General features: G+C 37.2%; 1 protein-coding gene across 2 annotated transcripts in view; it reads left to right on the plus strand.

The window, feature by feature from the left end:
• klf3.S (Kruppel-like factor 3 (basic) S homeolog) overlaps positions 1–13,474 on the plus strand; it is a 39,247-nt gene extending 25,773 nt beyond the window's left edge. For both annotated transcript variants that reach the window (XM_018243095.2, XM_041579424.1), the window contains exons 3-6: positions 5,208–5,697; positions 7,888–8,032; positions 12,158–12,318; positions 12,902–13,474. In XM_018243095.2, the coding sequence (XP_018098584.1) occupies positions 5,208–5,697; positions 7,888–8,032; positions 12,158–12,318; positions 12,902–13,083 (978 nt within the window). In that variant the 3' untranslated portion in view covers positions 13,084–13,474. The remainder of the gene's footprint in view (positions 1–5,207; positions 5,698–7,887; positions 8,033–12,157; positions 12,319–12,901) is intronic.
• The last annotated feature ends 3,989 nt before the right edge of the window (positions 13,475–17,463 follow it).

A 17,463-nucleotide genomic window follows, 5' to 3' on the forward strand; every position in this document is an offset into this window, starting at 1 on the left:
ATGTGTCATGATAAGAGCTCTTAACCTCCAAAGCAACCTCTTCTGTTGAGGTTGGCATGCCATTGACATGGACTTGATGAAACATTTCAGAGTCCTTTTTCTGCCAATTACTTTCTTCAAGGTTGAACGATCTTACATTCTGTACATTTTTGACATTTAATCCTCTAACTCCAGCTGTACAATGTGTTGGCTACTTGTGGTATGAACATCTCTCCCAAAATCCCCCCTAACCGGTCTCTCTTCCTGTCTCACAGACCAGATGCCGTTGTGTTTTAGGCAGGATGCAAAGCCTCTGACCTCCTCTCAGCCTTCAGTAATTGTTTTTACAGTTCACGAATGGAAAAGGTTAATCCCAGGAGGGGAGAAAGAGGCATATAGAGAAGAGTTATGAAGTTCCTCTAATTCTGTAGGATTCATTTGAAGCTCATATTTCTTCAAACCCTTGCAGGCAAAATATCAAAGCATATTACTGCAGTACATAGAGCCAATTAGTACTACTGATTGTTTCTGCTCAAACACTTACCACAAATGATGTTACCACAGTGCAGTTGCTACAAAATAAAGATGAATGCATACATTTAGCTAAACATTTCTGTACTTTGATACAAGTGAAGCTCTATCAAAGGAAAACTATACCCCCCAAACAATGTAGGTTTCTTTAAAAATATATTGCATAAAACAGCTCATGTGTAAAACCCTGCTTCATGCAAATTAACAATTTTCATAATAATATACTTCTTTTGTAGTTTGCACCATTGGGTAATCATAAACAGAAAATTGCCATTTTAAAAAATAAGGGTCGTCCCCTGGGATCCTACGATTCACAGTGCACACAAACAAACCATACATGTTAGGTCACATGAGCCAATTAATAGACAGTTCTGTGTTTTGCTTCCACACTTCTTCCTGTTACAGTTAAAGCTGCAGTATTTCTGGTCAGGTGATCTCTAAGGCAGCACACAGACCATCACAAATGGTGGCTCAAGAGATGTAAAAGGGCAATATTTAAATATATATATATACCAGTTTGGTAAGATTCTTTAATATTCCACTTATTTTGATATAAACTGTTGCTTAAGTATTCATTTTGGGGGTATAGTTTTCCTTTAAGGACCTTGTTCCATTATGTTCAAAGTAAACATAAAATATGTGCTGTTAGAAAGTATCATTCTGTAATTTTAATAAGGTCACTGATTTATTTATAGAATTTACAGAATTTTAAATAATGACTTTTTAGTATATAGTTTATTATTGTTGAAGACATCCACTAATTGTAAGAGCATTAAACCCCAGGCTCTGTTCCCCTCATGGGACAGTTGAGCGATAAGTTATGAATGCAAGTGAAGTGTGCAAAGTGCAATGTTGAATGTAAAACATTGTTTTTAATACAAAATTTTTACCCATAATTAGTTTAACTGTAGTCGCAAAAAGGTCGCAAATACACTTGTATTTTTATGTCGCTTATGGAGATCAAAACACTGCGCAAGTAGGGTTCCCACCCTACCCGGGGGCCAGTATAACATATTTACTAGCCATATAAATCCCTCCCTACCCTACATCTCTCAGCTGTCAATCATCCCTTATAAAGAAAAGGCCTGCCTCTACCCTGCCCATTTCCCTACCAAACACGCTTATTTACCAGCCTCATACACCCGTTTCTCTGCACAGTATGCAAAATAGAATGGGTGATTAGTTCTTATTGGCAGTCACACTCAGTATTTCCAAACTCTTCTGAGGCAACATAATTATTCAGTCCATGGCACCGAAATGATTAAGAGAGTTTATGGAGCAGAAATATGTGGGGCCACATATTTGTGGTTGTGACAGAACAGTCAATGTTCTGCGAGCTGGGTTTACATTGGAAGTTATTCATTGCTTTGCATGTGTTAACTGCATTATTCCTAACAAATGTAACCTGAAGTGTGTGGGGAATAAGCCAGCTGGTTGTCATTTTGCTTCTGTGCAGTAGGAAAATATTTTCCAGGATACATTTTGTAGTCAGGAGTGCCTGTAATATTAGGTCATTTCTATATATCTACTTGTGTGTTGCTTCTCCTGCTAAATTTTTATAGAAAGGTTATAAGAGGGACAACCGTCCTGCAAAATATTTAAAACTGATTTGCACCAGGTATCAATCAATGTATGAGTTGTTTCAGAGCTCTAGGGACACCTCTTCTACTAACATGCCAGGTGTACATCCCAGCATTATACAACAGTGAAAAAAATAGTTTTGTACAGAAACTTGTTGGAAGAAAGAAATTTTATGAACCTTATGAAGACATTGTCTGCATTTTAGTTGCTCCCAGAGGACATATATGTTTGTTTCTTTTCCATGACCTGCTCCTATGATAAATTATCCATTATGTTCAGATATTTGTAAGGACACTACTAATACCTTAATCTGGGGATCTGAAACTCACAGATCTTTTGTTCTTGTGATGGCTGGCATTTCTTATAGCTGTAATCTCCACAGTTAAAACAGTTTTAAATTTAATGTAAATTCAATTCTTAGCTGTTTTTGCTGAAAATATTGGTCAATCAATTTTTAGCTTTTTAATTGTTTGGCAGTCCGTTATATTTACACATCATATAGCGTATTGAGAGGTTTGCCCACAACAAGTTAATATAGATAGTGGTTTTAGTTTTTAAATACATTTAACCAAAGATCCCATTGTTTGGGAGGGGGTGAGATTTAAGAAAATTTGACATCTGCCCTATTGGACTATCATGTTTTTGGCTAGTGTCAGGTGACTTTATCTTCATTCTGAGATCAAGAGACCAAGAACTCTTGCACCTGTTTCTAAAGGTTGGTATTTTTTTCCAAAGTACAACTTCCAGCCCTAGAAATATTATTTATGGTAAGTATTTTTCCAGGGTAGAGTTGCCAGTCCTAGTAACATTACTAATGGTTGATATTTACCAAAGTAGGGTTGCAAACCCTAGTAGCAACTTACTAATAGACAGACACACATGTACACAACCAACAAAAACACAATTTATTGAAAACTAGAAGTAGTTTCAAAGGAGATAAGCAAAATGGGGTAGAAGAGGCAGCCACATTGATGTCAAAACTAATTTTCAATCTGTATGGAGATTACAAAAGTTGAATCAGAAATATGTCAGTCCCACCTTAAAGTAGAAAATGCAATAGTCAGGAATTAAACTCTAGCCATACTATATTTCAATAATGTGAAAAGAACAGTATAATAAATAAATGATGCCAGGGTACTGTAAATTTTAAAAAGTAAAAATGTTGAAAAGTTATTTTTGGGTTTCTCTAAGTACCTTCAAAGGCAAATCTTATACACAGAACATTATTTTTTATACATCTTTTTTTTGCCAAGCACAATGTAGGTGTGAGGTCAACACTTATAAAGACTTGCTCCAAAGCCTTCTGAAACCAATATTCCAAAGTTTATTTGGGATGGAAATCCAATTTCTCTGGAATCAGCTCTATTTTATAGTTCTTTAAAGCAAACTTTGCAAGTTTTAAATTGTGAAGTCACTTCTTCTCCCAATGCCAAAGTTTAAAGAGTTCACAGTGCCGTAAAGAGACGTTCAAAAGTAAAATTCTGACATCATCAATGTTCTAGCAGCTGAAACAGAATGTTTTCTTATTATTATTCATTATTATTCATTCTGCAAATTCTACATAGGATGAAACTTTTAATAATATAATGTGTATTTCCATGGTGATATGTTCAGTTTGATGCAATAATTGCTTTATTATGGGATGAAATGTAGTCATATAAAAGTTGCTGCCAAGAACCACACCATGGGTTTTGGCAGACTAGTGATTTTACAGAACATATTCTTCTGTTTTTTTCTGAATAGACATGCTTTGCTTGGCTGGGCACAGAACACTTGCTTTGTCTACCATCTGTTTCTCCAATCATTTCTTTAATTCTGACATTGCTTAGTGTAACAAAATGCACTAATCATCAGTACAGTGTTGATAATTAGGCTATGGAAGGGAGAAGAAAAAGTAATACATCGGATGCATTTCTGATTTTTTTGCCAGAGGCATTCAAAGACATTCATGGTCTGAAGTTCAAAGAATGAAAAGATGAAGCCCAACCACATACAAATTATGGATGCAAAATCTCAGTGAATCAGGAGTGTATATTAAGGGCCCCTGTCTGTCTTCCAACTCCTTTTTCAGTTATATATAATGTATTCTTTAGCAAAAAGTTAACACAGAGGGGCCCATTTACTTAGCTCAAGTGAAGGAATAGAAGAAAAAATACTTCGAATTTCGAATGGTCGAATATGGCTACTTCGACCATCGAATTGGCTACTTCGACCTTAGACTACTACTACGACTTCGAATCAAACGATTCGAACTAAAAACCGTTCGACTATTCGACCATTCGATAGTCGTGGAGCCCAACCACAGCCAAACTAAAACTGTTAGCTAAAATAGACCATGGGTTTTTTCTTAAGACCCAAACTGTGGAGCTGGTCTGAAAGTCAGCTGGGGTAATAAATTGGGGAACATTTGTATTTGCTCTTTTAAGAGCCCAGCTTAAAGGTCAGTTAGGGTGTGATTTGGGGGTCAATTTGTATTTACAGTCCACTGATTTTTTTCCTATAAGTGTATTTGTTACATGTTCAAAAGAGGGTCAAATGTTGGATCTTCAAGGGGTGCCCTGGCCAAAGAATTGAGCTTTATGAAGGGCTTGAGCTTTAAAACTTTGATATCTGGTGCCTATTTGACAGAAAGAAAAAAAAATGAAGGTGTATTTTTAAGATGAAACCTTTTCTACATACCAGCAACATGTTCCTTAGCTGAACATTTGCTTGAAGACATTACAACTTTACAATGATTTATTTTAGCTTTTGTTTTACCAATTGTTTTCTTATGATAAGTACAAAACTGTTTATCTTGGAAACACTGCATTATATTTTGGGAAGTCAGAAAGAAGTACAGCCAACGTCTTTGGATAGATGTTTGGATAGCTCTTTGGATCCCAGCCTACTGCATCTATTTGCCTTGCTTTGGATATTAAGGGAAACACCCCAGTACACTAATGTTTGTCTAAAATAAATAGAAGTGTAAGAACACAGACCTTTACTTTTGTTTCCTGAGTTTCTTACTCATAACAAATGTGTCTGTCCTGCTATTTTTCACAGTTTACAGATTATGTAGACTTGTCTGAACTCTGCAGAGATTGTCTTTTTTATGGCCTATTCAATTTCTTTTGCAGCCATACCAACCCAGCTTCATGGAGCCACTGAAGACAAATAAATACAGCGTCATCTATCCTACATCAAACTTGCTGCACAGTAATTTGTACCACATGCCAGAGGGACTACCAGGGCTCCAAATGGAACCAGTAGATCTTACTACAAACAAAAGGAACTCACCTCCCTCTACTGGAAGTTCCCCATCTCCAATAAAATATGCATCCCCAAAGAGAAAAAGTCCATCAGTATTATACATGCCCTCATCCAGTCCACCCATAAAAAAGTTATCACCATCACCACCTGCATTACCTCCCTTTACCATGCCATTGGCAATCAACTCCATGATATCTGCATTTCCTCGACATGCATTTAGGAACCCTGGACTTTTACCACTTTTGCAACCAGTTATGGTACAGCCTGTGCCTTTTATGTATTCTCCACATCTTCAGCAACCAATAATGGTGTCTACCCTCCTACCAGAAGAGTTGGAAAATCCAAACAATAAACACAGTGAGTACTCAAATTTCTAATCACATTTTTATGGTGTTTCCATCTTTGAAAACCACTTTGTTTATTCCTTTTTATACATCTATAAATAGTCTTGCACAGACTTCTGTTATCATCTGTTACACAAGATTATTTTTGATCTCACATCTAAATTACCTGCTGTGCTTTCAGAACACCTAATAAATCGAGGTAAGCAGTGACTTCCTAGTCTATCAAACAGGAAGTTGTAAGAGTGGTATTTCCAGATACTCATTCAACTGTCTCTACATCTAGGAACAGCAGAGCAGAATTTTTTTTTAGGCCTAGAACAGGGGGGCTTACCTGGTACCCCTAGAATGCTTAAAGGAGAAGGCAAGGCATAATGACTGTGATGTGCCAATATGTTAGTGCTTACCTGAGACCCTGGGCCAGTGCTCCTGTTCGCTAAAAACTGGGGGGGGGGCTACAGAAGGTGTAGCACGTTGTCATCTTCTTCCTGGATCCTCTAAATGGCACAGTCTGATTACCAATGTGCAGTAGAGTGAAGAGAACATTTTGGCACTACACATTGATTATGCCCTTCCTTCTCCTTTAAGTAATGCCAGCCATAGGACCTGGAAAGAGTTTGGGACAACAAAAAAATAATCTTCAATCAATGTAGATACAACCCTTATTGATACATAAAAAAAATAAATAAAGCTATATGGATTTGTGTTTAACGTATTTGTGATTAATAAAATTATTGTATCCTTTTCTTTTCTTCTATGGAATGACCACTCATAAGTTTAAATGCAAATATGTAGTGGAGAAAATGTGTTGGCATACTATAAGTAATTTATTTTATGTTTCCACTGAAGGAAGCTAAAACCACGTAACAATTCAGCATTAAAGAAACAGAGGTTAAATTCATACAGGCACTTATGAATATGTCATAATAAAGAATCTATAGTAGAATTTTACTTTCACTACTGGCAGGGTCCCATATAAAGGGATACAATCCAGGGTCCCCAAATCTCAGTAATTTTGCTTTATGAGGCATGATACACTGCTTTATAAAGTGCTGGGTCCTTGTTAAGATTTTACAGAGGGGAAGGGTTGGGGGTAACATCACCATAAAGGAGAGAACGATGGCTTTTTTAGCATAATAAAGATGTTTAGGGTAGCATAGTCTAGTGCACTGATCTCCCAACCAGTGGTTTACAAGAAACAGGTTGCTCTCCAACCCCTTGAATGTTGCTCCCAGTGACCTCAAAGCAGTTGCTTTTTTTGAATTCCTGGCTTGGAGGCATGTTTTGGTTACATAAAAACTATGTGTACTGTCAAGTAGAGCCTACTTTAGGCTGCCAGTAGGCCAATCCCAGCCCTTATTTGGCATCCCCAGGGGCTTTATTCATGCTTGTGTTGCTCCCCAAGTCTCTTTACATTATAATGTGGCTCACAGGTCATTTACAACCACAAATGCAGTTGCATGTAAAACTCAAAAGGTATTTGCATCAAAAAGGTGCTCTTTGCACTTCCGCATAGTTGTGTTTGGTGCAACTCAGTCCATTCTTCCAGGGAATTAATCTTCTATTTTATTTTTTATTATTTTATTTATTTTATTTTTTACTATTTATTTTATTTTAGTCTTTCATGTCTACATTTGGTCTGTTTGCCACTTCCTATAAATTCTTCCTAGTGGTTTTCAGGATCTTAAGCAAGATAGGATTAACCCTGGAGGTGGTCTTATTCAGCTTTGCCTGTCTTGGTAATGTTCTGGCAGGTTATTGGTTACATCCAAGTACATGAAAGCATAGCAAAGCTGAGCATTTTTATAATCACTTACCTGAGACCAAGGGTCAGTACTCCTGTTTGCTAAAAACTTCTGTAGGAGCACCATGTAACAGTCTTCTTCCGCTTCTTCAATTTTCCATGTGGCCCCAGGCCTGGTAACCATACAAAGTAGAGTGAAAACTCTACTCTTCACTCTATGGTACTTACAAGCACACATTTACAGAAGATCCAGACAGAAGTAAAACATAGCAACATCTTTTGTCCTGTTACAAATTTTAGCAAGATGAAGGCTTGAAGAATCCAATGGCTGCACTGTTGACTAGATAAGTAGCCACAGCCTACAGTTTTGTAGTGACCTTTACATGATCTAATTCTGAAGAGTCTTATTTATTTTTATTTATTTGACATCAACATAATCAGGCTATTTGTTTCCTGATCTAGTGACAGTAATAGAACCGTATGAAAAACCACCACCTCTGATGAAAACCATAAAAGTTGAGCCTGGGCTGGAACAACCAAAGCCAGAATTCTACCCAGAACAATTATCACCTGGAATCAGCACACCCCACAAGGGGATGTTTCACGAGTGAGTATATTATATCTTTCTTAGAGCCAATGCTGTATTTTGATCCAGAAAGAGCACAAAAGGTTGTACAGCTGGGGCCATCGTTACCCAGCATAAATAAAACGGAAATAGTACAAGTCTTGGTTTTGCACAATTTTTTGAAGTTGAGGTCAACAATCCACCAATATCACTGATATTGGTCAGTTCATGTGCAACTGGAGCTCTACCTGCTCTTTGGTATGTTCTGCTTAATTGACTGGACCCCTTTTCAATTATGGATCAATTCAGTGATTGGACTTGTTACATAATTTAATCTGCTTCATATCTACTGCATCATATCTACTGGCAGGGCCACAATCAGAATTTGCGAGGTCCCTCTACAAGTAAAAAAAAAAAAACATTGGTGGGATGGCCCCCTACAAGTTAAAAAAAAACAAAAAACATTGGTGTCCATGGACCCATACAAGTAAAAAAAAACATTGGTGTCCAGGGCCCCCCATAAATTAAAAAAAAAAACATTGGTGTCCAGGACCCCCCATAAGTTAAAAAAAAAATTGGTGTCCAGGGCTCACCATATGTTAAAATAAAACATTGTTGTCCAGGGCCCCCCTGTATGTAAAAAAAAAAACATTGCTGACAGGGTCCCCATAAAAGTTAAATAAAAAACATTGGTGGTCAGGGGTTTAAACAGAAAAAAAAAGACCATCGGTGTTCAGTCGAACTTTTTGATCGACTCCGTTCGGTTCCTTCTCCTCTTCTTTGGCTCGATTCATCATCTTCGTGTCTTTTCGGAAACTTTCAGCTTTCGGATCCATTCAGAGGCAGCTTTCGGCGGAGTTCGCTTCATCGCAAGGGGCCTGGCAAATCCAGGAAGTGTATCACTGCCGGGCTCGGAACAGCTGAACCCACTGTGCCCCCCTGATGTTAACCCTGCCTCGGGCATATGGTACACAGGAAAATACACCATGAAGTTCCAACCTTTAAACAATACAATAGAAAGGTGCCTATGCTGTTTAGCATGGGTTTACCATATGGGTTGGGGGATGATTGGTCGTATACTAACAATTATTGGTTAGTGTATTTTATCAACAACCTATAGGGGCTGAGATTTAGGTCAACAACAGCTCATCTGTGTTAATGAAAGGGGGTCTCATTATTTTTGCATTTTACCAGGATACCTTTCCTGATTTTACATGTAGATCTGGCAAACATTACAGGCTACACCCACACATGGAACCTGATGACTCCTAATATACAACGCAGACATGGTGATTGGCCAATGTCTGTGGTGTAGCAAAGTGTTTTCTAAAGTGAGGAGCCAGTTCTAAGTGGCTCCTGAGGGTGTAACACACAAGCTAAACTCTACTTTTAGGAATTGACGTCAGCAGAAGGGAGAGACCGCACCCTCCTGTTGGCACCAAAAAACAGGAAATTCTTAATGGCTGCGAGAAGGAGTGGCCGAAACAATATCAGCTGCAATTTTCTTTCTTTATATAAATAAAGAGAGAGTGTGGCAATGGCATGGAGAGCAGAGAAATGGCTTTTTTTCTCCTTGTGATATGAGAACATGTAAACAATAGCACAGACAGTTAAATAAAAAAATTAAAAAAAAAGATTTTGCAATTCTAAAAATGCTTGCATGGGAAAGGAGTGACTGACCTTTCCAATTTCGAAAGAAAATAAATTCCCCCCTGGGAAAATCGCCAGCTGATATCTTTTTTTCTACAGATTATTATCTACACAGAAACATGTGTATAGATATGGACATTAACCATAGCCATATAAAAGCAAATACTGATCTCTAAACATGTACATCTGTGTAAATATCTGTATATACAATAAATATGTTTGTGTGTGTGTGTGTAGTTATATATACACGTACATAACATATGTTTAAACATTGTATTCACACAGTGCCATAAAAACTGGAAACTTGATTTAAAAACTATTTTTCTTAAATAATATTTTTATTCAAAACTCCTCTGCGTAAAACATTAGTAACTCTAGAATGCAACATTACAACATTGCTTGTTTTTTTTTTACATAAAAAATGTAAATTATTGTTTAGTGAAGAGTCGCAAAATCTTAGGCTGGCTTTCATTTTAGGGTGGTGGCACACATGAAGATTACTCGCCCAGCAACAAATCTCCCTTACTTCGGGAGACTGATCTTCTTAAAACGGCTTCCCACCGGCAAAAATATGAATTGCCGCGGGATGGCATACATTTCCATTGCCTCACGAGGAAATTTCAGTCGACTTCGGAAGTCCGAAGTGATTCATATGCCATACCGCTGCATTCAAAACTCATCTGTGTAAAACATTAGTAACTCTATAATGTATTTATATTTGTATATCTGTTGTTGGTCTAGTAGGGAAGTTATTTGTTTAAATTCAAAATAAGGGGGTTATTTATTAAAGTCCAAAAACTCTAAAAATTCAATTTTATTTAACTATAAATGCGAATTTTAAAGTTTTTTATGATTTATTATACATCCGGCATCCCATAACTGCCTAGGTCTTATATAAGTCAATGGGAGAAGTCCTGAAGATATCCTGATCTACGCTGGGTGAAAATTTTTCCTGCAAAGCAAATTTTTGGGAAAATGTAATAATAAATAAGCAGAAAAAACCTGAGCGGATTTGATAAGAGTTTGTAGCAGAAAATATTGAGATAAATTCGGACTTTGATAAATAACCCCCTTAGATGTTTATTGTATACAATGGCAGATATCAGGTGAAATGCTAGATCTGAGATATTAGGGACATGGAGTGGGTTTGCTGAGAAAAGGAAAACCTTGTAAATACAGAACATACAGAAATAGCATTGATGATGAACAGTACTATTGTTAATAAGTACAGGTATAGCATGTATTATGTGGAATGTAGTTTGGATCGCCTTACCTTAAGCCTGCTATCAATCATGTATTTGTTAAATAAACCCGATATATTCTGTGAGCTGAAAATGCATCAAAGTCCAAAAAATGCTGGCGACTTTTCCCTTTTTTAGCCTGATTGCCTGCAAAGGACGTAACTTGAACTTTTTTTGTGTAACCAGTTTTCCCCATACTTTTGCAAACATATGGAACATTAATTTTACAGTGGGCTCATGTGTAGGGCATTAGAATAACACTATTGTCTTTATTAAGGTTCCCTGGACATGTGTTTTAAAAACTTAAATTTGTAAGTAATTTCCCGCCCTATGCAAATTGACCTGAGAGCAAGATCCCTAGCGAAGTTTCGTTAGGCAGAAATAAACGCTACCACACCTTCACCTTCAAATGCTCATATTGGCGAAGTTACGCTAGCGAAAAGTCGCCAGCATTTGGCGTCAACGATGAAACACCACATTTTAGTGAATTAGTGTTGTCTGAGCGAATTTTCACCTGGCGAAGTGTTGCTCTGGGTGGACGCTGGCAAATTTTCACCGGTTAGTAAATCTGCCCCTATGGGAGATGGCCTTCCCATAATGCAATGCGGGGTTCTGGATAAGGGATCTCATATTTGTATTTTTAAAGCTGCGGCCTATTTTACAGCACTATACAATAGAACCTTTTCTCTTTTATAATATAATCAGTAGCAAGGGCAATTTTTTCCATTACTGATTCATTTCTATCGTGCAGTACTATGATGTGAAAATAAAACAGAGCTGCATTTTCCAAATGGGTAGCATGCATACTGCATGTTAGTATACACTACACGGGCATCCATTATTTACATAATATATTCTAAACCTATGAATAGGAACTGCCCTGCTGTTTGCTTTACTACATACAGCTGTGTTTTTTGGTATAAAGCAAATATCATAACCTAGACAGCAAATATGGCAGAACACATGCAGGTGGAGTATGCTGTATTGCAACTAACCATACACATGGTGCTTCTGCTTCCTTCTGTATGAAAGGAAGGTATTTTTTCTGCCATCACTGCACCCTGCTCTTATACTTTACTGTTTATTCAAGGGGAAATAAAATATATATAAACCTATGCATTATTATTCATGGCAAACTAGGATTCCAACTGAATTCCCAGTAAACAATTCCTATCAAATAGTTTGTATATCAGACTGGGCACTCGTTTCATGGAAATGGCACACTGTAGCTAATTGTGATTATAATATGGTGCAATGTGTTTTATTCTCCGCACAGGAATCACCTTTCGGTTATAGTACATCCAGGGAAGAGACCTTTGCCAGTGGAATCCCCCGAAACACAAAGGAAAAGGCGGATACACCGATGTGATTATGAAGGTTGCAACAAAGTTTACACCAAAAGTTCCCATTTAAAGGCGCACAGAAGGACACATACAGGTATGAACACCATATTGAGCCATTACAAGATTTTACCATGAAGCTCATTAATTGTCAGCTCTATTGAAAAATACAAGTGTCAGTAGCCAGTAAGTGATGTCAGTATGTGTATCCTATGCAAATTAATTGAAATTGAATTTATTTTCCAACAAACATCCAGTCCAACAGTGCTTAGGTTCCATGTTGTTTATTGAGCTGGATCTTGCTTTGACTGAATTAGTTATTACAAATCGCACGTTGGCTCCAAATACTGTTTAAATGGGTGGATCCTGTTTCTAAGAAAATTTCATCAGACCTGAATGAGTGTTTACAACTGTCAGTTCAGGCCTGGGGCAAGATAATCTCAGAACACTGTGAATTGAAAAACGGACTGAAAAACAAGTGTGTACAAAGCATTCGCTTTATTTTCCAACAAACATCCAGTCCAACAGATGTGCCCTAAAAGCCACCACTATAGCGTTGTTTTTTGTCACTATTGTTGCTTGTGCGGATTTTGTCCTTGTGCGAACGCGACAGGAGGTGGTTGTACTAAAACAACTTCTTTGTGCACTCATGTGAACTTCCTGTTCTCTCTCTCTGGCAGGGGAAAAGCCTTATCAGTGTACTTGGGAAGGATGCACATGGAAGTTTGCCCGCTCCGATGAACTGACTCGACATTTCCGTAAACATACTGGAATCAAACCATTTCAGTGCCCAGACTGTGACCGCAGCTTTTCCCGCTCGGACCATCTTGCTCTTCACAGAAAGAGACACATGCTTGTCTAAATGCCCTTCTTGCCTTTTATACTCAAAAAATTATATTTTTTTTTTTTGGATTCAGCTGGTTCTGAATCTCCATTAAAATTTTCCATATGGTCAGTAAATGAGGTCCCCCAAGCTTCATTGTACTAACCACGGGTCAGACCTAAGAATGTGAACATTTTCTTCCAGAGTCAACACAGTACCTTCCTGCACACAGTACACCTCAGGGAATACCCCCCATGGACAATGTACTGCTTTCGATGTACCGACAAGCCATATTATCTATATTGAATAAGTTATAAATGTATTTAATTATCAGCACAATTTGCCTACTTTGCTTTATCTTGCCACAACATTCCTCACATAAGTTTATTCTTTTTTTTTCCACAATTAAAGAAATACATTTCCCAAAATAGCCACGTCAACGGTGTAAGAATTTTTTCCATGTTACTAATTTATGCTGTAGAATAGTGAATTTAAACATGCAACATGCGCAGCATTTTTCGGAGACACAATCAACAGCCTGTGCTTAGAAGGTGGTTCGTCAACAGTGAGGCTTCTTAAGCCTATTTTGCAACTCACGCCAACAAACAAATGCAACATTACAACATTGCTTTTTTTTACCCAAAATATTCATAAAAATTTAAATTATTGTTTACTGAAAGTCGCAAAATCTCAGGCTGGGGTTCATTTTAGGGTGGTGGCACACATGAAGATTCGAGGGAGATTACTCGCCCAGCGACAAATCTCCCCAACTAATCTCCGAAAATGCCTTCCCGCCAGCAAGAATACAAATTGCCGCGGGATGGCATACATTTCCGAAGTCACCCTTACGAGGAAACTTCAGGCGACTTCGGAAATCCGAATAGATTCGTATGCCGGCGGGAAGGCATTTCGGGGAGATTATTTGCCCAAAGAAGAGGAGATTTGTCACTGGGCGACTATCCCCCGAATATTCACGTGTGCCACCACCCTTAGAGGAAATAGGGATTTGGTAATATTGATAGTTTTAAGTTCACAACTTATAAATTCAACAGATAGAGAGAGAGCCTATACCAACAGTATTTATAGTCTAAGAAGGTCCTTAAATCCTGGAGCTGGAAAGCTCTGCTTTACATTATATCCTTACAGTGATTATTGTAAATGCTTTCCTGGGTGACATTTAGGGCAATTAAAAGTTGATTTTTAAGGAAATTACACAAAACCATGACAGGTCTCAAAAGTCAGTGGAAAGCTTTATCATAGTCATGTAAGAAAAGATAAAATACTGTTTTGTTCCTATTGTTCTGCCTTTAAACAACATGTTTATAAGTTAAATAAGAAGGCTTGGCTTAGACACTAATTCTAAGACTTATGGCACACATGGCGTGTTGACTACGTCTGTCGACCCCTCGCCCCCTTGGTTGCCTATGGTATGTTCAGAGCCCTAATATTACTTCCAGAGCACCCCCATACCCAAAGTGTTTCCAATTGATTGCAGCTAGAAGCAGCAAAAGAAGAGCAAGGGCTTTTGGAACTTTTGAAAATATACCTAGGGCACAAAGCAAACAAGATTAAATTAATCGATTCATTCAAACAAATGTAACAAACGTTGGCATCTAATACCACTTACTATATATATATACAGTGTGCATATTATAATTGTCATGCAGGTGGCGTTGTGTGTTGTTTGGTCCAAAGTCCAAAAATGTGTACATTGATGCAGTGGTGCTTATACCTACAGATCTAAGTATAACCTAATAGAAAGGCTGTCACCTAAATTACTCAGACTACAATACACACAAACAAGTGTTATGTGAACAATATTTATTCACACCCCAGTTACCATTACAGACTCCAATGAAAAATCATTTCATGGGACTTGGCATCTGTCCACATAAATACAATACAGAACTAGCACAGAGTTGTGTGATCAGCCATATCCAAGGAGTCAGGCCACAGTTTAAGTTAAGTTTAAGTTGCAGAATTCTGTTATTTTCCACTTACTAACTCTGTGTTAGGATTAATCAATAGATAATTTACACAGCCTACATAACAGTCTTAATTTCTTCTAACAAGTTTCTATTTTTCGGCCCAACTTTTAATCTTACACCATAAAAAAATAAATACAAAAACCTGTGAAACAGCGCTTCTCAATGAAGCTCAGGGATAGACAAGAGAAAAATGAAATCATTTTTCTCTTGTCTATCCCTCAGCTTCTTTGAGAAGCGCTGTTTCACAGGTTTTTGTATTTATTTGTATATTTCTACCGGTTGGAGAACGGTTATGAAACGGCAACGGGAGTGAATTTCCAAAATCCTTATCTTTTACTTTGAAAGAACCATAAAAATAACCATTTAGGGGTAATTTTATTATGGTTCGAATTGTAAATTCAAATTTTCTAATTTTTACTTTAGTCAAAACTATCAAATTCGAATTGGGACTAATCCAAACTAGATTCGAATTTTAATTCGAAAATCGAGATTTATCAAACTTTGACCTTTGAAAAATTAAAATTTGACTAGTCGCAACCTAAAACTTGCCGAGTTCATGTATAAGTCAATGGGAGAGGCCCAGTGACCCATTTGAAGATGTTAATAGCCTTCCTGAAATTTAAGGTTTTTTTCGGGTCGGTAATATTCGTTCGAGTTTTTTATTAAATAAACTCCCATTCTAATTTAGAGTATATTCGAGTTTAATAGAGTTTAAAAAGTCACATGAATTTGAAATTTGACCTTTGATAAATAGGCTCCCAAAGTCATTGAAAGTTCTAAATGACTTTGGTGCCGGGGGGGGGATCTCTGCAGTTCTGCACTCCATGAAAACGAATGCAGAGGAGCCACTGTTAAAGTTGCACACACAGATTTTTCTCCTAAGCAGCCAATACCTTTTGTAAAATTGGTTACAGATTATGATGTACACTTAACATAATTAAACTAAAAGTTGTTTTTTTTACATAGGGTTGCTAGGCTAGACCTAATTAAAGCTGGCTTTGCAGGACCAGAATAAGTAAGTGAGGTTAGATGTTGATATGGACATACCCATCAAACCACCTTGAGATCCCATCAGATTGCAGTTTATCTCTCCATGAAATAAATTTCATCTATTGATGCAACTTGTTATTGGGCACATTAGAAGATGAGGAAGTGAGAAAGATGTAGCTTTTGCTAATGGTCCCACATTAAATTGTACAGTATCCATCCCTTCAGTCCACATGCCAGTTGGTTGGATAGCTTTAGGGTCAGCTGCTAAAACTCAACCTGCACAGCCACACGCCACTCCACCTTACATTTGCTACTTCTTTTCAGGAAGTTTGGGGAGTATGGATTAAAAAGAGGCAGTTTAGTGATTGAATCAGTGGACCACCACCATTACCTTGAGCTATATGTAGCTGAACTTTGTTTCCAAAAAACAAAAGGGACAGCCATGAAGTCCATCATCCTCTAATGGACAGTTTTTTCAGTAGACAATTTTGATCTGACCAATTAATAACAATAACTTCAAGAACATATAACTTTTTTTAATATCCAAAACTGTTTTCATAAGTTGTTGAATACACCGTTGCATAATGCACCTTCTATGCGCAGTAAGCAAATTTACCATCATCACTGGGTAAATTTGCACTTGGGCAGTAACCCATAACAATGAATCAGTGTTTAAGTTTGCAAGTAGGATAATGAAAGAAAATATTTGAACGGTTACCATGGTTCATTGCCCATGTGCAAATCTATTCAGTGTTAATAGATCAACCTGATTGTATCCTTACTTTCTATAGCACAAAATTAGCTGCACAATCATTAGAAAGTGGGTGTGGGTTAAAAAGCCCCATAATGACTTAGCAGATTTATCACATGAAACTGTTTCAAGGCTATTGTGAATTCAGAGTAGTTTTAGTAGTGGATCCGATGATCATGATCGATGAAACCAAACAGCCATTCTGAAATGAATTGGGCTCATTTGGAATTCAACTAATTATAATGATCAATTTGTTAGGAAAGAGTATCCATGTTTCATTCAATTAGTATCAAGATTGATGGAACCAACTGGGAAAAATACTTTTTCCATTGTCTTCCATTGAATTCAATATCTCAGACAATTCATTGTTTTGGGAGTCTGAGATAAAATCTTATATCAGTTTTGTTGGAATCAATGGAATTGACCTGCCAAATCAATGGCTTTAATAGACCAATTTAAGTATTCTGAAATTAATATCTAACACTACTGATATGTTTCCTGCTTTATTGAATCCAGACAACCAAACTGTCCATAAGAACTGTTATAAAACATTACAATACACTTTTTTGCATATCAACCATTTAAATGCAAATTCATATTTTCTCAATTATACATCAAATAAGTGTGTATTCTGAAAACAATATTTTATTCTGCACCCTGTGCTGTTTAATAAAGTTCTCTTTAAATGTC

This window comes from Xenopus laevis, chromosome 1S, assembly GCF_017654675.1.
Source record: "Xenopus laevis strain J_2021 chromosome 1S, Xenopus_laevis_v10.1, whole genome shotgun sequence".
NCBI lineage: Eukaryota > Metazoa > Chordata > Amphibia > Anura > Pipidae > Xenopus > Xenopus laevis.